The sequence below is a fragment of the Globicephala melas genome, chromosome 2 (assembly GCF_963455315.2).
Source record: "Globicephala melas chromosome 2, mGloMel1.2, whole genome shotgun sequence".
Lineage (NCBI taxonomy): Eukaryota > Metazoa > Chordata > Mammalia > Artiodactyla > Delphinidae > Globicephala > Globicephala melas.
In genome coordinates, this window is record NC_083315.2 from 101,814,614 (window position 1) to 101,835,297 (window position 20,684).

Below are 20,684 nucleotides of genomic sequence, written 5' to 3' on the forward strand. Positions count from 1 at the left end.
TAAATTTTAGAGAGGGTGTGGAGAAAAGGGAACCCTCTTGCACTGTTGGTGGGAATGTAAATTGATACAGCCACTATGGAGAACAGTATGGAGGTTCCTGAAAAACAGAACTATCATATGACCCAGCAGTCCCACTACTGGGCATATACCCTGAGAAAACCGTAATTCAAAAAGAAGCATGTACCACACTGTTCATTGAAACCCTATTTACAATAGCCAGGACATGGAAGCAACCTAAATGTCCATGGACAGATGAATGAATAAAGAAGATGTGGCACATATATACAATGGAATATTACTCAGCCATAAAAAGAAACGAAATTGAGTTGTTTGTAGTGTGGTGGATGGACATGGAGTCTGTCATACAGAGTGAAGTAATTCAGAAAGAGAAAAACAAATACCGTATGCTAACACATATATGTGGAATCTAAAAAAAAAGAAAACAAAGTTCTGATGAACTTAGGGGCAGGACAGGAATAAAGACGCAGATGTAGAGAATGGACTTGAGTACACAGGGAGGGGGAAGGGTAAGCTGGGACGAAGTGAGTGAGTAGCATTGACATATATACACTACCAAATCTAGAGTAGATAGCTAGTAGGAAGTAGCTGCATCGCACGGAGAGATCACCTCGGTGCTTTGTGCCCACCTAGAGGGGCGTGATAGGGAGGGTCGCGGGGAGATGCAAGAGGGAGGGTATATGGGGATATATGTATACATATAGCTGATTCACTTTGTTATACAGCAGAACCTAACACAACATTGTAAAGCAATTATACTCCAATAAAGATGTTAAAAAACAAAAGTAAAAATAAACCCATGTGTACATAGTCAATTAATTCATGAAAAAGAAGCCAAAAATATACTTTCAGGAAAGGAAAGTCTCTTCAATAAATGGGGTGAAGAAGAATGGAAAGCCCTATGCAAAAGAATGAAACTGGACACTTATCTTACACCATACACAAAAATCAACTCAAATTGGATTAGAGACTTGAACATAGACCTAACCCAATAAAACTCCTAGAAGAAAACATACAGAACAAATTCCTTGACATCAGTCTTGGCAATGATTTTTTGTTTGACACCAAAAGCAAAGACAACAAAAGCAGTAATAAACAAGTGGGACTACATCAAACTGTGAGGCAAAAGAAACCAGGAACAAAATGAGAAGGCAATCTAGGGAATGGGAGAAAATATTTTCCAATTATATATCTGCTAAGTGGTTAATATCAAAATATATTAAAATATCATAAGATCAATAGAAAAACCAATCTGATTAAAAAATAGGCAGATCATCTGAATAAACATTTTCCCAAAGAAGCCATACAAATGGCCAATGGGTGAATTAGAAGATACTCAACATGACTAATAATCAGGGAAATGAAAATCAAAATGAAAATGAGGTATCACCTTACATCTGTCAGAATGGCTATTATCAAAAAGAAAAGAAAAAAAGTGTTGGTAAGAATGTAAACAAGAGGGAACCCTGTGAACTGTCAGTGGAAATGTAAATGAGTGCAATGTCTATGGCAAACAGTATGGAGATGCCTCAAAAAAATTAAAACGAGCACTACTATACGATCCAGGATTTCCACTTCTGGGTATATACCTGAAGGAAATAAAAGCACCATCTCAAAAAGATATCTCTTCATTGCAGCTCATCTACAACAGCCAAGACTTGGAAACAACCTAAGTGTCCATTGACAGATGAATGAACAAGGATAATGTCATCAAAAAAAAAAGAAACCCTGCCATTTACAACATGGATGAAACTAGAGGGCATAATGTTAAGTGAAGACAAAGTCAAATACTGTATGAAAATTAAAATTAAAACAATACTGTATGAAATCACTTGTATGTGGAATCTAAAGCACAGGCACAGACACACAGACACAGCAGAACTCATAGGTACAGAGAACAGATTGGCGATTCTCAGAATCAGTGGGGATGGGGGTGGGAGTCTGTGAAGGTGTTCCACAGGTACAAACTTCCAGTTAAAGATAAATTCCTCCTGGGGATGCAATGTACAGCATGATGACTATGGTTTAAAATTTAAAACAAAGATGTCACTATATGAATTCCTCTGGCTCTCAAAGTTCGTTTTGCTTTTTTTCTAGTAGTTTGAACAGTTTAATAACAAATTCGGAGTAGAATGTATATATGAGTAGAGTAGCTTTCACCTGAATGAAATATACAAGATTAAAATAAGATATAATGCCTGGATGGGAATGCATGGTCAGCATGAGAAAACAGTCATCAAGGATGTCACAGGGAGGGACTAGGGAAGATCTGGGAACCCCAGTAGTGATTCTGTGCCCTCATATGATATGTGAACTTGGAATTCCCATAAAGGAATCAAGGAGAGTCTGAAGACAATCTACAACAGAATAACTCAGTTATTCTCATTGGGGTTTCTTTATGAGGTGCTGAAACAAAAATAAAATGCTTGAAATTTGATCATTTGGCATAAACAACTTCATTAGATGAAATTTCAGGATAAAATGGAAAAGAATCTTCATTCCTTCAATGTCAAGAGAAGGAAATATTTTTATTTTGGAAAGCATTTATACTGTTAATAGTTTTTATATTTTCACTGATTAAGCAGTATGTTATGAGAAAATTTGTCTTCGTGACAACTATAACGATAATTATAGAATTGCACCAAACAATATATGTGCACTCATGACAAACACATGGCCAAATATTTGGATTTAGAGGACCTGTGGAGCCTTGCTTCCTACAACTTCTAATAAGTTAAGCATAGAGTTACATCACAAGTGAATATGATTTTACTGCCACTACCATTTGTTATTCCAATACACAACTGGAGATATAACAGAAGTCAGAACCCTGTTTTGTTCTCATTTGTCTGAGCGATATTTGCTGTTGTGAAGTTACCAGTTCCCATGATTTGGCGGGTAAGTAGGAAGGAAGGGGGGTGATGGCTTCTGGCTTATCTTTTGTAGGGAAGTGGAGGATCAGTGAACATATTTCACCTTAGAATCGAAATTGGAGGCAAGAAAACAATCAGAAGAACATGAATGAATATTTGCAAACACAGCATGATTCATAATGAATTTGTTTCTGGTAAGCCCTTCAGATTCCATCACAGATTAATTTACTAAATTTGGAAATTTGAAGTAATAAATCTCCTTCCCATATGTCCTTCAATATTGATCACTGGACTGTCCTTTACTATATATAATCATTTATCATTAAACCACAAGGAAAGGGAGCACAATGTTTAAGACAGGCCAAATCTCCCAACCTGGGTGTTATACACATTCAGACTTGATCCAGCCAGAAACTACATTTCAGAGACAGCTGCTATAGTGCAGCTGAGGGACCTTGCACCTTTACTGTCAGGAACTCAGAGCAGGGCCATTTCAACAAGGGGGAAATCCTGCCATTATGCTGCTCCCCAGGCTGCTGTGGGCATTCATGGCTCTCCTCTGCTTAGCTACACATAATTGCAAACCAGGGCGTCAGCTGCTTGTCAGCACTCACAGGTGAAATGGGACAGAGGAGTAGATGTCTCAACTAAAAATACACTCTCAGCCCTGCGACACTCATTAATGAGTTATTTTGACCTTAAAGTCAAAGGACTAGCACTGTTTTAGAGACCTTGTCTGTACTTTCTTTTCTACTTGTCTATTTGCCTTTGGTTCTTTTAATTCTTCCGTTAAAACAATGAAACCAAATGGAAGATTGACAGCTACATTCCACAAGAACGTGTAACAGTATACAAAACGTCAGTTACCAACTTCTGTGGCATTGACATGTACTGAGTGTTTACAGCCTGTAGATAACATGTTTTGTAGGAGTGCATTATAGCATTGTGTCACAGAAAGATCTGGCGTGCTTATCTTGACTTTATTTTACAAAGAGAAAAATAATCAGCTCCTCACAAGTGAGACAGAACACTTTGGACCAATGGGATAGAAAATGTGACATCAAGACAAGCATAGGACACACGATTTACTAAGTACAGTTCTACCTGGGGAGGCAACAGGACTGAATATCCGGAATATCCTGATCTTCCTCAAAGTCTAATAAATAAGACTCAATGTCAGGTTTCAAAAGAATATATTATTCCTGTTATAATTTCATGAAAACATAAAAAACTGAATAGATTCTGAAAACCTGAGGGGCTGATTTTTTAACATTTCATGTTAAAGTAACTTTATTTAGTGAAAACTCTAAATAGAGCCCTAGAACCCGGTTAAAAAAAAGAGATACATTAATTATTCTGGATAATATTGCCTTTCACCAAGAAGGCTGAAAATCTGTGAGTTTTAAAAGAACTCCACTGATTCAGACTGGAGAAAAGTAAAGAGAGGCTAAATAAATGGCCAGTAAGTAGATTACAAGAAGGGTGCATACCCTATACTAAATTCTATTTTAAATGGACTGGCAAAATTATTCTGCTGAATAATTATCAACACGTGTCAACCTGTTTAATCTGTAGTTCCCCTCAGCTCAAAACTTTAATACTAATTTTTCCATGCTCCTTTTCAGATACTGCCTAACAATTACCGTGGGAAGAAAAGTAGACATAGTTTTGTGGTGAGCCAGACTTTTTCCCCATCTGTGCACTGACCACGTGGTCTATGAACATAACACCCTACTTCCTGTTTGGAGGAGTGACACAGGAACCCAGGTACTATGTATATGTGCTGCTAGGCCCTCAAAGACACTGAACTCTCAGCTTGAGGCAGAACTGAAAACATATGTGCAGGGGAATTCTTGCCACATGGTGCTCTCCAGCCTGCCCTGGGTATTCCTGGCCTTCATCTTCTCTGGTAGGGATGGTTCCAAATATGGGTACAAATGTTCAGGTTGAAAGGACTGCACACAGGCACATGGTACTTCACATGGACTTGGGGAGGAAAGGAGGATTGGAGAAAAGAAAGCTTATCATGATTTCAATTTGGTTTTTCTTTGGGTCCTAAATTAGTCTAATTCCTACATTATTTTGTTCACTACTTCAGCTCTGTTTTCTGATTTTTTCCCACAGGATTTGGTGCGGCCCAGAAAGTTACTCAAGTCCAGCCAGCCATATCCAGTCAGCTAGGGGAGGCGGTCACCTTGAGCTGTCTGTATGAAACAAGCTTGAGCTGGTACGTTATTGTTTGGTATAAGCAGCTTCCCAGTGGAGAGATGACTTTCCTTATTCATCAGAGTTCTTCTGACCAAAATGCAAAGAATGGCCGCTATTCTGTAAACTTTCAGAAAAGACATAAATTCATCAGCCTCACCATTTCAGCCTTACTGGTGGAAGATTCTGCAAACTACTTCTGTGCTCTCTGGGACCTCACAGTGCTTGAAGTAATAGGAAAAGCCAAACAAAAACCCCAGAGCTCAATAAGAGAGAGCCCCCTTGCTGCGGGAGCCACGCTGAAAGGCACACCTGCAGATGCCAGACAAGAAATGGTAGTCCTGTGGTTGCTTAATCTGTGGTCTGGATCAGGAGATTTAATTCTAAATAAAATCTCCTGCTATCTCACTTGGGAACAGATGTCCAGAGTAACTTTCTACTAATACATACTCAGTCTTGAATTTTTGACTTTAAGTCCATCACACAGAACATGTGTAAAATTGTCTAAAGTTGAAAACTTGCTCCATAATAATTTAAAGTGGCAGTTCCACCTAAAGACACTCACATCACAAACCTGGGTCTAGTTATCTGAAATGGTCATGAAAATCATTTCCTTAGTCCTTTCCTCTTAGACTTTGTGTCAGGGTACAATCAGAGAAGCAAATTACAAGTGATCTAGAATAAGAGGCTCACTGTAGAGAATAGCACTCAGGCAATAGGTAGAGCTGGTGGAGGGGTCTATACAAAGCTGTTATCTTTGCATCTGGTGTTGAGCCTGAATTCACTGTTAGAGTGTCATTTGGGAAGGAAAGTTGGATGTGGACAAAAGCATGGACAGACTGTGACATGTACGGATACCAGAACCCATGAGGACAATGGTACCCACAAAGACACACTAAAACTTGTCTGTCTCTCACCTCCTTCAGTCTCACAATGGTGGGTGACCTCAAGGAGATGTGGGTGTCATTTACCCTAATGCTACACGCATACTTGGTCCAAGACAAAGAGAAGATGAGGAGGAGATCGGGTGGGCGGTAGAGGAGTTGTGAGTCAACAATAAGATGAGCTAGTTCATCAGCAGCCACATGTGTGAGTTGCCCAGTTCCTGGAGCCCTGCACCAACCAGCAGAGCATAAAAAATGTGGCTACTTCATGACAACTACCTTCTAAACCTTGCGCAAGTCTTTTTTGTAGCCAACCCTAACCCAGAACAATACAGGGAAGCAAATTCTGGGACATAGATTTCCAGATAGTTGAGACACTACAAAGCTACTACAGTACCCTCTATGTCAACTAGTCACCCATCTATACCTCTTTTAACAACACAACTTTCAAATAAACACAACAGCAAAACTATGCTTCCTGTTAATAAGATGCAGTTATTCCCCATTCAACCAAAACCAAGCTAACCCTCTCCCGAAGAGAGTACACCCAGTTAATTTATCCATTTTGGGGTGGTGTTCTTTCCTCTTATACCTCATTTACACTGTCCCATTGAATCCTGCATCTTAACCACTGAGATACAATGAGATATGAGATAAACTTATACTTGCACATCATATGTTACCACAGGCAGACAAGTAGGGGAGAGATTTAAAAATGGTTAATGTATACATAACCATATTCATATCAAAATGAAAAAGAAATTGTCATAAGTATTATAGTTCTTGTTCCTGCAAATGACCACATGATTGTAGGTGGTATTTATAACTACCATTTCCATTACCCATTCCATAACCTATTTGCTCATAGCAAGTACCTTCACTTACTGCTCTACTTGACTTCCTAAAAAATAAGTTTCTTATTCAGGAGCAATGCTATGTGGAAAACCATAAAGATGAATAAGGAATTCTGCAAGTCCACCACTGTGGTTTTGGCAGAAATTTGCAAGGCATTGAAGGCAAATCCACTTAAATATTTAAGTGGAAATAATCTTGCCAATACCCAGGGAAAATCGATATATTGTATTCTGGGAAATATCATTAAGAATGATGCCTGATTTCACATCAGAAGTCACCAAGTGAAAACATTTTTAAAGTGTTAAAACAAATAACTAAAACTTTGAAACTGGCTTCTTATGAACATGAAAGTATATTTTAAAATTGTCTTTGTTAAAAATCACTGCTAGTAGGGGGGAAAGTCAAGGCACAGAATGGTAAACTGTATTTGCAATGCATATTTCTGATAAAGACTCAAATGCAATATATATTAAAAGCTCATGTAAATCAATAAGAAAAGAGTTAATAAGAATGGCAAAATCTTGGAGATCCAATTAAGAAATATTATATCCAATAGCTAATAAATATACAAAAATTATCATTATTCATCAGGGAATATTATTATTATTCATTAGGGAAATGAAAATAAAACCTCATCTGTGTCCTTTTAGCATCCTGAGTGAATCAGTATGGCTAGGAGAATAGGACCTAAGAAGAGAGGGAAAAATAATGACTGTCTCCAGGAAAATAAGTGATTAAGTAAATTTCTTAGAAGCTCCCATCATTGAACTGATGTGGAGAAAACAACAAGCAGTAACAGAACACAGACCCAGACATTGAAGGAAAGGAAAGTTTTACTAGAAAAAAGAAAGTTGGTCCTTATTGGGCTTATTATATGTCAGGCACTGTAGTATGCATCTCAGATTCATTATCTAATTCAAATATCATAAACCCTATGAGATAGATTTTATTGTTCCAATTTTTTTAATTTTTCAGAAATAAGAAAGAACTTTCCTAACTGTGAATATCATCTCTAACTTTTATTGCCAGCCAGAGTGTAGCATTTATGGGGCTCCTAAAGAGCAAGGTTTGAACTATGGAGAAGCACTTGGCCCCACCACAGGGTGGCTGGATGTCTCAGTGATGGTGACATTACTGGTTTAAACAGGAACCTAAAGGGAACTAGGAAAGAAGATGCCAAACCTAGGCACAAATTGCCCCAGGATCAATAGATGAGGAAATCATCCGCTAATCAGTTAACAGTGCTGAATGCTTTAGCAAGTTCCTTATGCAATAGTGTGCTGGGAAGAATAAGGGGCTACAGGGAAAGATATTATTCCTTAAACGCTCCAAGCATGTTTCTATATCAAGACCTGTGCTCCTTGCCTTTGTCCTCTCTATTGTGATGTTATGCCCCCAAATATCTACATGGTGAACCTCTGAATTCCTTCATGTCTTTGCTCAAATGTCACCCCTTTGGGAATGTTTTATCTCTTTAATCTTTCTATTTTCCTTCCTTGAGAATCAGGCTCTAGCACACTGTATGCAGCAAGAAAGAAAGCTGAAGCACTGCCACCTGGTGTCCTGCTCAAATATTTTGTGATGCCTACACTGGCCTCGCTGCTGCCCTCTAGTGACATTGGGTAAAATTGTGGTGAAGCCTAGTCACAATAGAAGCTGCCATTGCTGAACCAGTCAGTAAACTTCCCAATGCAGAAATCAGGAGAGAGAGGATTCAGGAGAACTGGCTGGTTGTTTTCTTTTGCTAGCCAGATGTGAAAGTGATTGATTTCAAATGACATATACAACACATGAGATGATTTTGCCTGTAGAGTTATAGGCTACCTTGGAAAGAAAGCTCAGAATTGTTGTGCAAATTTGGGGTTTCTTCTCTGGTAAGTATAATTGTGTCTACTGCTCTGTCCTTTCTTGTAGTATAGCAATATCCTGAGAAGTGGGAGCAAGAGTCAATAAAGGGAAAAAATAAACAATTGTAGCAAATACTGGGTGGTACACTCATTTCATATTATAATATGCCCACCCAATCTCTCAATATGACACCTTAATGAATTGACTTCTCATTAACAGTAAGAACATGATAGACCATGGATACTTATGATAACACATGAAATCTGCTAGATAACCTGCTACATATATCTCAAAAAAATATTGAAATTTATCTTGGGCTAGATTCCTCTGCAATTTCAGATTCCGTCTCCCAACATGCCCCCCCAACCCCATCCACACCCCAACCCCCCACCCCCCCCGCAAGATTCTGCACATTGCCTGCAGCTGGTTGAGTGCCTAAGCTAGGGAAGGTGTTGTGTTGGGTGATTTGAATGTGTGTTCTCACTTAATTCTTACTGGAACCCTTCAAGGTTGGGTCCATCCTACTTTAGGGAGACAGTGTAGCAAAGTGCTTGAGACCAAAGACTTGGGTTGTATTTCTAGATCTACCACTCGGTAGCTGAGTGATCTTTGGAAAATGACTTAATAATTTTTATGCTTCCATTTCCTCATATCTACCATGTGGATATTGACAGAATCTACCATGCAGGGTTCTTATGAGAAGTGAATGAGATGATGAATGCCAGTGCTGAGCCCAGCACCCCCAGAAAGATACTGGCTACTTGCAGAAAAGGGAATTGAACATGAGAGAGGTTCGATACCTTGTCTGGTGTTACAGAATAAGTGTCGGAGTGGAGCCCTCTCTCCATACCCTGTCTAGAGCAGATGCCTTCCCTCACCCCAAGAACAACTCTCTAGCTCAATACAATATTGTATTTTTTTAAGTGCTAATCACTATCTATAATTATCTTTCTTTAAAAATTAATTCATTCAATTCTTCCTCCTCCTACCGCACTGTAGGCCTTTTATATCCTTTCACTACAGAATCCTCTATGAGTGAACAATACTTAGTGCAGGAGGCTCAACTTATATGTGTGTGTGTGTGTGTGTGTGTGTGTATATATATAAAATAAATGTACAAAAGATAAAATTATTTCTAGAGTCCATGCTATTCAAACACTGATATAAAAGCTTAAACTGGACTTTGTGTGTTTATCTAGAACTGTCAATATGTATATCCTGCAAGTCACTTCATCTAAGATTTAATTTATGCAATATATCTAGTGATCAATTGGCTTCTCCTCGATTTCAGGTAAGGTGGGTTGCTGTAGATTACAGGATTCTACCTTACTAGTTGCATGAATGTCAAGGCTATTGGAGGTATGCCTGTCTTGTTCTGGATACATACCTTCCAATATCCAGGTGAATTTTTCAATGGATCAGTATTTTCATCAGAAATACACTTCACAGCAAGTAGGCTTTATGATGGTGTGGTCATACCCACACTACCCTATTCATCAAGTGGTCTGATGTGGAGGAAAAAAAAAAGGAACTTTACTTGTACTAGTTTCTGTTTCTCTAGCAGTCCATTCCTAACCTCAGGCTTTGCATTTCTAAATTGGGAGACACTAATGAGCTTTTTCAGGACTTCCTTTATTAACCACAGTGACATCTCTTTTCTTGGGAAGGAAAGTCAGAGGTTAGCCATTGAGATATCTTCCAATCCTGTTCCACTTTCCAGAACACTATTTGAGTGTGTGGAAGGTACTGTTCCCTGAGTTTAGTTCCTTCCCCATGCTCTTTCCTTTATTTATTTCAGTTGTTCACTGGAAAGAAGGTTATATAGTCAATTTACACTGCCAATTTTCCAGAAGTACATTTAGATTCTGAACAATCTTAATTACTGCTATCTTGTACTGTTAAATTTCCCCTGGATGTCTTTTTTTTTTTTCCAGCTGTTTTTTAAGCTCACAGGGAACAGAGAGTATTGCTTTCATAATTTTCAGATCTCTTAAGGATATTCTGGGCACAAGATGACTGTTTAAACTAATATGCGTATGTTCAATCAAACTAGCATTATTCCTGGACTGTGACACGGGCAAGATAGAACATAATTCTTATTTACTTTTAAACAACGCTATTTGAGGTAAAATTGACATTCCACAAAATTCATCCATTTTGAATGTACAGTTCAGTGATTTTTGGTAAATTAGCTGACTTATGAAACCATTACAATAATCCAGGTTTAAACACTTTTATCACCACAAAAAACTCCTTCATGCTCAATTATAGTTAATCCCTGTTCCGATACCTGGCCACAGGCAACCAGTGATCTACTTTATATCTCCATAGGTTCCTTTTCTGAACATTTCATGTAAATGGAGTCATTCAGTACATTTAAGTTGTTCCATTTTTTGGCTAGTAGAAAGAAACCCAAAAAGCAGACTCCTGTTATTTTTAGAACATATCTTCTCTACCATTTAAAACATTTACTGAGTATCACAAATGTAAGTGGAATGGCAGATTCCAAACACCATGGACTCCTTACCAGATAGATATGTGTTATATTTATTACCAGGTGTTTGACCTGGAGTGAATTCCTCAATCTCTTTCAGCTTTAGTTTTCCTGTTGGTAAATTGGGAATGATAGTAATTCTATTGTGTGATTTCTGTATTCGAACAATGTACATAAAGCAATAGATAATTTAGCACATGGTATGTGTGCACATTTATAATATAAGGATTTTGTTGAAAGTTCATATAAAAGATTCCTAACCAAAGTGTTTTTCCTGCCACAAACTGCCATCCCAATCTCTCTCAAGTTGAATAATTACAGTGCACGATGGGGCAGCCGACTTCTGAATGGCTGTCAGCTCTCTTTGTGCTGTGGACTCATGGGGGATGTCCTCACTGTTTGTGAAGCTGGTCTCAAGCAAGCAGTGTTTGAGCCCTCCTTTTGAGTGACAGGAAACTGAGTCTAGGTCAGAAATTGTTGGTGTGTTTCTAGGACTTGTATGGGGTCTTGTCTCTGATTGGCTGGGCAACCAGATGCAGAATCCTATTTTCTGAAGAAGAATATTCCTCTGCTGAGGATACTTGGGCAGGATAAATGGAGAGGAATCCTTTGCCAGCTCCATTGTTAATCCTGTGACTTCATCTTGGCCTTAAGTCCAGGGGCTGCTGAAGACATTCTGAACAGTATGTGGCAGTGATGGAGAAGGAGGGGGATGTAGTCACGTAACTCTAGGTTCTATCTGGGAACGTGTGAAGACAATGAATACTCTGTAGAGAGATCAGTGTATGTCAGACCCTGTCTTTGTGAACAGAAATGAGCAGCATATTGAGTGTGGAACAGATTTCTCCATCTCTGCGTGTTCAGGAAGGAGGGAGCACCAATTTCACCTGCAGTTTCCCTTCCAGCTCTTTTTATGCTTTACACTGGTATAGATGGGAAGCTGGAAAAAGCCCTAAGGACCTGTTTTAATGACTTTAAATGAGGATGAAAAGGAGGAAGGATAAGTAAGAATCACTCTGAATACTAAGGAGTGTTACAGCTGCATGTACATCAAAGGATCCCAGGCTGAAGACTCAGCCACATCTCTCTGTGCCTGCACACAGGGCCCTTCAGCCTCTGCAGCCCATGCCCAAGCCTGTGCCTGGTGCTGCTCTGGTACCAGCATTGAGAAAGAGCCATGTGTGAGGTGGAAAAGGCAAATTCAATGAATTACAGTGTTTTCTATAACCAGGGGTAAATGCAATGATAGATAAACAAGCGTTCCAGTCACTGTACCTCCGTCAACTAACAGGACTGTCATTACACATCACTCACCTCCATTCCCACCAGTATATTGGACATATCATTGATCAGATTCCTAGCCTCCTCTTTTGCCATGATTCCAAGTGAACTAGATAGTTACTCAAACCTTTCTAAAATAATTTAAAGTAGGGTAATATTCACCACTCGTTGCTATATCCTACTTCATTGAAGGCATGTTCTTCAACACAAAAAGAAAGAACAAAGAAGAGAAATGGGAAAAGCAAATAAGTTTTTATTGATTTCTCCTAGGTCTTCACAAAAAACTTTCTTAAAGATTTTGAAGTGAATATACCTTCTTTTCCGTAAGGGAGTTAACATCCGAGTGCCCTATAAGCTCACTCTCATGTGGCTCATTTCCAAGAGTATTAGAGTGTATTATGTGTTGACTATTCATGCTCTCTCACCCTTACTGTGCTAATGTTTAGCTGGAGTATATTTTCTATACTTGGCCTCACTGTGGACTTTGGACACAGCAATGTGACCAGCTTTGACCAATGGAATGTGAGTGGATAGGAAGTATGTTATATCATAGCTAAAACTAAATATATTCACATGGCATGTCTTCTTTTGTTTCTTCCCTGCATTTACCAGGTAGTGGTTGTCCTTTCAGCTTTTATCCATAATGTGAAGAAGATGCAAGGTTCAGAATGGAAAGATAACTCATAGTAGCAGAACGGAATCGTCCTGTATCCAGGAGCAGAGCCTCAGAGTGCTGGGACTGCAGTTGACCCACAGCTAACATACCATGGACAACTCAGTAAACTTTGTTCTTCTGAGCCACTGACATTGTGAGGTTGTTTGTACTGAGCATTACCCTAGTCAAAGTTGACTGATATATGAAGTCATATCAATTCTGTCTCTAAATATTTCTCACATTCAACCACATTTTTTTTTTTTTTTGCGGTATGCGGGCCTCTCACTGTTGTGGCCTCTCTCGTTGGGGAGCACAGGCTCCGGACGCGCAGGCTCAGCGGCCATGGCTCACGGGCCCGGCCTCTCCGCGGCATCTTCCTGGACCGGGGCACGAACCCGTGTCTCCTGCATCGGCAGGCGGACTCTCAACCACTGCGCCACCAGGGAAGCCCCAACCACCTCTTTTTACTTGCCTTGTTACTATCCTGGTCCAGGTGCTCATAACCTCTCACTGAGTTGGTTGGAATAACTTCTTAAATGTATCCGCTATCCATGAGTTCTTACTTCCCAAATCTATCCCTGAAGTTATCATTCTAAAATACATATCAGATTAGATTGCTGTTCTATTTCAGGACCTTCTATGGCTCCCCATGACCCAAAAGTAAAAACCAAGGTTTATGTGGCCATCTACAGTATTACTTCCAGTAAGTGTTCATCTTCCTCCCCAGTATTACACCAAGATTTCTGAACATCAGCCATATCAAATGAACTCACTCTCATATTTTCTTCTTATAAATATTTCTTTCTCAAGTTGGCAAAATCCTATTCAATCTTCAGGACCCAGTAAATGTCACATTTACTTTTAAAAAGATTTTCCAGGTTACATAAATTGTATTTATTTGCCCTCTCCCTCTTTTAGTGTTCTGTGCACAGTTTTGCAATAGCACGTATCTACTATGCTGAGAATATTTTTTGGTTTTAACGCTTCACTTGTGCAAATTCCTCAAGGATAGGGGCCCATACATATTATTCTTTAATCCCAGCTGTTATTATTGTCCCTGACTTACAAGAACCATTCAGTAGACCTGCCTACAGCTTGACCACAGTTTACTTTTGACAAGTGCACTGATTAATGACAGCTGGTTTGTGAAGCTGGTTTATATGAGTGGGCTGGAAACCTTCCACTACGGGAACACTTGAAGATACTTCTACTTCATTATATCCCTCAAGCCAACACATGGCTATGTTTCCCACTCTTACACCTGGTTCTTACTTAAACCATCATCCCAGGAGGACAATGTGTCCCCATCTAAGCATATGTATCAACACAGCCATACAGAAGTTTGTCTCCATATATTCGTGGTTTTTAACATCAATTGTAAATGAAATGGTGCGTGAAAATTCTGTATGTTTTTAAAACGTATCATTTCTATACTTTACGATATCTCCTTTGACTCTCTTTGCTCTTAGTACAGCTTTTCCTGGACATTTTGATGAGTCATGGTAGGTGACCATAAAGACAACTCGTATCATTAAATGAATCTTCCTCAACTTTCTGCTTTCCACATGAAACATTCCTGCTTTTACACATATAATTCACTTTCCCTCCCCTAATAATAAAAAAGATATCTCTCTTCCTTTTAAATAGTGCGCCTCTGTCCAAACGCTTCACCCACTCCATTCACTTTGACTTCTCTGGCACCTCAGCCCACTGATCGTCCAAACTCTATGGTCTGGTTCTTCAGAACTTTCTTGCTACTGATTTCTTCCCATCATTTAAAATATTCAAGCATGCTCCTCTGAAAAAATATTTAATATTCCTCCAAACTCATACATGCCTCTCCTGTAACCAATCTATTTTTTCTCAGAAATACGGATGATCTCTTTATTATTAAATCCAAAAGATATTTTTTACCTCCTTCATCTAGACAAATGTTTCTCAAATTCTAATGTGCGAAGGATTCTTATTAAAATGCAGATTCTGACTCAGGAAGTCTGGGTAGGGCCTGAGCTTCTGCATTCAGAATAGCTCCCCGGTGATGCAGATGCTACTCACCTGCAGACCACATTCAGAGCAGCCACTTTCTGTAGTGCTTGCCACTCCTTTCGGAGACTTTTGTGTTCCTGGCAGGAAGGAGGTGAGGAAGGTTCACAAAAATTGTGAACTGCTCTTTCTTTCTCTATCTGACCAATAGAGGGGGCTGTTGTGTAAACTGGAAATGGTTTTTCTATATAAGATCAGAATAATCGCACAAAAACCTTCCTTCCCTACAGTTTAAAGAGATATTCGGACACCACTTTTTGCACAATGACATGTAAAGCATCTCAGACGCCCGAGGCAGGCAGTCTTGTTAAGACAGCCTCTCTCCCCACACACCTTACAACGTCCATCAGAAATCTAAATCCTGTGTCATTCCTTCTCAACCTCACAGCAACCTGGGTTCAAGTCCACCAGTCATCAGACTTTTGTTTGTGGAGAATCTCCCAGAAAGGAGCTCACTGCCTCCTCACTGCTCTGCCATGACCTTGGTGTTCACCTTGATGCTTGAGGTGCTCCTGTTCCTGAGTGAGTACTGTTCCATTTTACTCTCTTCTCTACACATGGAACATTGCTTTGGACTGACTTTGAACAGAGACTTTTTGTTCTGGCTGAGTTCATTGATTCAGCATTGATGTTTCAGGAGGAGCCGGAGCCCAGTCGGTGACCCAGCCTGACAGCCACATCACTGTCTCTGAAGGAGCCCGTCTGGAGCTGAGGTGCAGCTACTCATCTTCTTCTTCGTCCTATCTCTTCTGGTACGTGCAGTACCCCAATCAAGGACTCCAGCTTCTCTTGAAGTACACATCTGGAAACAGCCTTGTCTCAGGTATCAAAGGTTTTGAGGCTGAATTTAGGAGGAGTGAGAAGTCCTTCCACCTGAGGAAAACATCAGCCCATTGGAAAGACTCAGCCAAGTACTTCTGTGCTCTGAGTGACACAGTGACTAAGACTACAGTGGGAGCTGAACACAAATCTCCTGAGACTTAGTAGCTTAAAGACTCAGGGTCTCAGCCTATGTTATTTTCAGGATGTTGGCATGTTCTGTGAAGGCAAACAGTACAGAGAATACAGAATCCTGAAAGTGTCTGGTTCTCATGGGCATCTTAGATTTCTTTTCTCTTTCTTTATTCTTTTGCAAAGACTTGTTTTCTTAATTTCAGTGCTCTCAGTGGTCTTGAGGCTGGTGGGTGGTTTCTTGGAAGTGTCACCTGAGCAGGCTGTGCCTATACTGTACTGTTTTGTTCAGAGTAAGTTTTTATGTCATAAAAAGAAAACCCAATCTTAATATTCTTTTCCAAAATATAGTTGACAATTCCAAGGTATTTGTTCTCACCTATTTAGTTTGGTTCAAACAAATGGGATTCTGGTTGGAATCACATTGGAAACTGACATTTTAGGATATTATGTTTTCCTACCCAAGAATATTATATGCCTCTTCATTTATTCAGGTCTTGTTTTAGTCCTTTAAAAGTAAATTTTGCTTGCTTGTTTCCAGGAAAGTTGGAAAAAATGAAATGAATCACTGAATAAGTGGAGAGTTGATGTCTAGTATTCTGTGTCTGTTCCTCTCTCTGAACAGGGAAGAGAGCCAACAGAAAGTGGAGCAGCATCCCCAGTCCACAAGTGCCAGGAGGGAGAGGTTACTATTTTTAACACAGCCACACACGCAGCAAGAGTGACAGTTCCAACCATTAAGAAGAACATATCTCTGTGCAGGTCATAGGCTCAGACTCCACCTTCTACTCTGTAATCATGGGGACGCCGCCCACGTTCAGTCTGTTCACAACCCCACAGAAGGAGGCACTCACTTTCACACAAAATGATGTTTCTCAGAATTCATACCTGAAGTTGTTCTGTTTCCTCCTTTCTGCACACTTCGTTAGGCAATATAAAAATATTTTATGAATGATGATTGTACACAAAGAGCTTACTACCTAACAGTCATAGGAATATCTCTCTCATTAGATTTAAGCTTTATGAAGATACCAATTTTTTTTTTTACCAATACGCATTCACTGAACAATGTTGAAAGAATGAATGGCTGATAATATTTATACCCATATATACAGGCAAATTTATAGCCAATGGTTAGAATTTGTATGGAAACTAATTTCAGCTCCCTGTAAGGAAAAATGAACAATTAGAGGCTTTTCAAAACAAAACAGACTGCTTTGAGGTGTAAAATATTCCTCATTACAGGAACTAGTCAAAGAAAAGTGGAATGTCCATTTTCCAGTGATTTGCAGAAACGATTACAAAACAATATGATTTTGCACCAAACTAAGAATTTTAAGTTTTAAATGAGGGAAAATACCGTGAAAGAACTGAACAACCAAAAAGCTTGTAAAATTCACCACAGATTAAAAAAAAAAATCACTTCCAAATTCATGGAAATTGGATTTTGAATTTTTACTTGACGCATGTGTAGGAATTTAAGTGAGGGCAATGGTAGGAGAACACATTCCAAGCAGGGTAAACTTATTAAGAGCAAAGATCAAGAAACAATAAGCAAGAAGAGTTTAGCAAATTAGTTTTTAATATTACTGAAAGGGACAATTTTTATTGGATGGTACTGTGAGATAATATGAAATGTTAGCTTGAGGCAGTAGTTCACCCAAGAGGGCCACACACAGCTCAGAACTGGGTTTCTTTCCAGATAAAAATACAACTGTCATGAGATTACCTGTCTTTAGCATAAGCAACATTAAGGAATATCTTGAAATTGTTTTTTAGAACGAGCTATTAATCTAAATTTAAACTGGTAGATAATATCAAAGATTTACTTTTACAAGCACACTTCTAAATGTATAGAAAAACTGGATTTCCATAATGATTGATTCAATGAACAAATAAATTTCGTTTTCCCTGAGCAATTCTACCACCAACTAATCGCCATATTGCAGGAAAGGAAAAATCTAAACACTTTCCCAATGTGTTGCAATTTTATGATCACTTTGCAGCATGAGTTTTGTTTAGACGTAGGGGGAGACTAATAGCTTCTCTGCCTTCATTAACCTCCCGTAAAGGACAAACTTTTAAATCAAATAATACAGACCAAACAAATAAAAATAACTACATTCTGCTTTGCTTTGTACTTTGTTCTCTTCCTCATCTGGCTGCAAAAACCCTCGCATGATTTTCTCTGAAAATAACTCCTGAATGCATGTGAGATTTTGCCCTCCTCAGTACTTGTACTGGTAGAGTTTAGATATATTCCCATCTACTTCTCTGCTCTTCAGGGTACTGAATTGCATAAGGATAAGCCAGGCAGATAGGCCTTCAACATTAAAGCTAATTTCTAATTTACCCCCACTGGGCCTTTTATCATCACAAACATGTTTGTTGTCTAATTTGGCTCACTCTTAGAAGAGCATGGTTTGATGTACTTAAAAAGGATATTCTTTCAGGCAGCAATATACTAAATTTTTAGGGGTCTTATAGCTCCATTTTTCTATTAAATGGTGCAGGGTTGAGAACCAAGTAAGCACATAAAAAATAGATGACAACACCGTAGTAAAACTAAAATTGTTATTCCACCGTTTGGTGATTTAGTTTATATCCACATCGTTCAGAAAGAGAGAGACTTTCTTCAAAAGTAGAAACTGAGAAGAGTGAGGAAGAGAAATTATTTTATTGAATAAAAGACTTTCTGTAACACTCAGTGATGGATGCAGTGAGAGATGTGGAAACTTCCAGTCAAAGTTTGTACATTTTATTTTCATCAAATGTCTACGATCCATCCCAGAAAAGCAACCCAAATATTTAGAATAGTCCCACTCACCATTGTTTCATCAAGGAAACGTTTTCTTGGTGCTGAATGTTGGGTAATGCTATATACTATATACAACTAAATGTTGGGTAATGCTATATTTGGGGTCTTGAATGGTGGAAGAGACCAAGAAGAATTTAAGAGAAAGGGAGGGGAAATAAGAATAGACCATGGACAGAGAAGATTTGTCCAAAAGAGACTATTCAAGATTTGCTTTAATCTATCATTACCATTGAAATTTGAAAGAGTTATTAGAATAGGTTCACAGACTCTCAAAACTAGAAACCATTCTAGAAAAGAGGGGAAGCACAAAGATGCAAGCCATGAACACATCTGCTTTGCAGACATATTCATTTAAGTGGATATCTGTGGTTTTCGAGTTTTTTTCTACACGGTAGAGCTGCCATATCATTGTGAGCTGTGGAAGTTAATCACTGGACCATTTCAGGGAACATCATTCACACCTTAGCCTAAAATATAGAGAAAGACAATGCAGACATATGAAGAAAGACAGATCTGAGAGCATCATCAGAGCCTATATATCCAGCTCTGCCTGCAACGGCAAAAGTCAAAATACTCTCATTGGGAACAAGCCAGCATGAGTTGAGATTCTGTCATTTACAACAAATAGATCCATAATTAATACAGAAGAAGGTGTGGGGGGAGCCTTTTGGTTTTGTACTATTTTATGAGCTGAATTTATGGTGCTGAGAAGCATTTTTCAGTCAAAATAACTAGAGTTATGTAGATACAGATCATCACTGGTCTACCTTCATTATAGTAAATATGAACCAGGTTAATCCTATGTATGTTTTATGAATTTCTGATGGGAAAAAATTAGAAAAATACTGAAAACATCCACAACTCTGCCACATAGACAAGCACTCATTATTTTTACTTATTTCTATCTTTTTCACAATTTTGCACGTTGTTACATCATATTATAGAGACAATTTTATGTCCTTTTTATTAACACTCACTTTTGTCATTAAAAATACCTTGTATTCATACTTTGAATTGATTATTCTACTATTCTACACCATAGATATACCACACTTAACTTTATAATTTTCCTGTTTGGGGATATCTTGATTATTTATTCCCCGTTTTTCATCATTTTAAATAGCATTATGGTATACGCCTTTAAATAAAAATCTGAATTTGAATTTCTCATCATTTTATTAGAACAGCATCCTAGAACTGGAATTAGTGGTTCAGTGGGTAAAAACAGGTTATAGTCTTTTTGCTCCTTGTGTCTCGCGAATGGGGAGTTAGTGTTTAGTGCGGACAGAGTTTCAGTTTAGGAAGGTGAAAAATTCCGCAGATGGATGATGGTGGGAGCTGCACAACGATGTGAATGTACTTAGTGCCACTGAACTGTACAGTTAAATACAGTTAAAATAGTATGTTTTATATTATGTGACTTCTACCACAATAAAATAACATTTCCAAAAAGTATTCTCAATGTATCATCTCTACTCCCTAACACCTTTCTTACTTGAACCCACTACAGTCAGATTTTCATCCCTACCATTCCGTTGAAATCACTCTTGCTGAGGTCACCAGTGAGTTTTAAATTTTATTTATTTATTTATTTATGGCTGTGTTGGGTCTTCGTTTCTGTGCGAGAGCTTTCTCTAGTTGCAGCAAGTGGGGGCCACTCTTCATCGCAGTGCATGGGCCTCTCACTATCGTGGCCTCTCTTGTTGCGGAGCACAGGCTCCAGACACGCAGGCTCAGTAGTTGTGGCTCACGGGCCTAG

General features: G+C 38.8%; 1 long non-coding RNA gene and 1 gene segment (V, D, J or C); one reads left to right on the top strand and one right to left on the bottom strand.

Moving 5' to 3' along the window:
* Window positions 1-10,192, bottom strand: part of LOC138842555 (uncharacterized) — a 165,433-nt gene extending 155,241 nt beyond the window's left edge. The window contains exon 1 of the long non-coding RNA XR_011377247.1: window positions 10,071-10,192. This is a non-coding gene — a long non-coding RNA (uncharacterized lncRNA). The remainder of the gene's footprint in view (window positions 1-10,070) is intronic.
* Window positions 10,193-15,420: 5,228 nt separating this feature from the next.
* On the top strand, window positions 15,421-16,140 carry LOC132596672 (T cell receptor alpha variable 8-4-like). The segment is given in 2 exon segments: window positions 15,421-15,678; window positions 15,794-16,140. Coding segments are annotated over 2 exon segments (605 nt in total).
* Window positions 16,141-20,684: the final 4,544 nt, after the last annotated feature.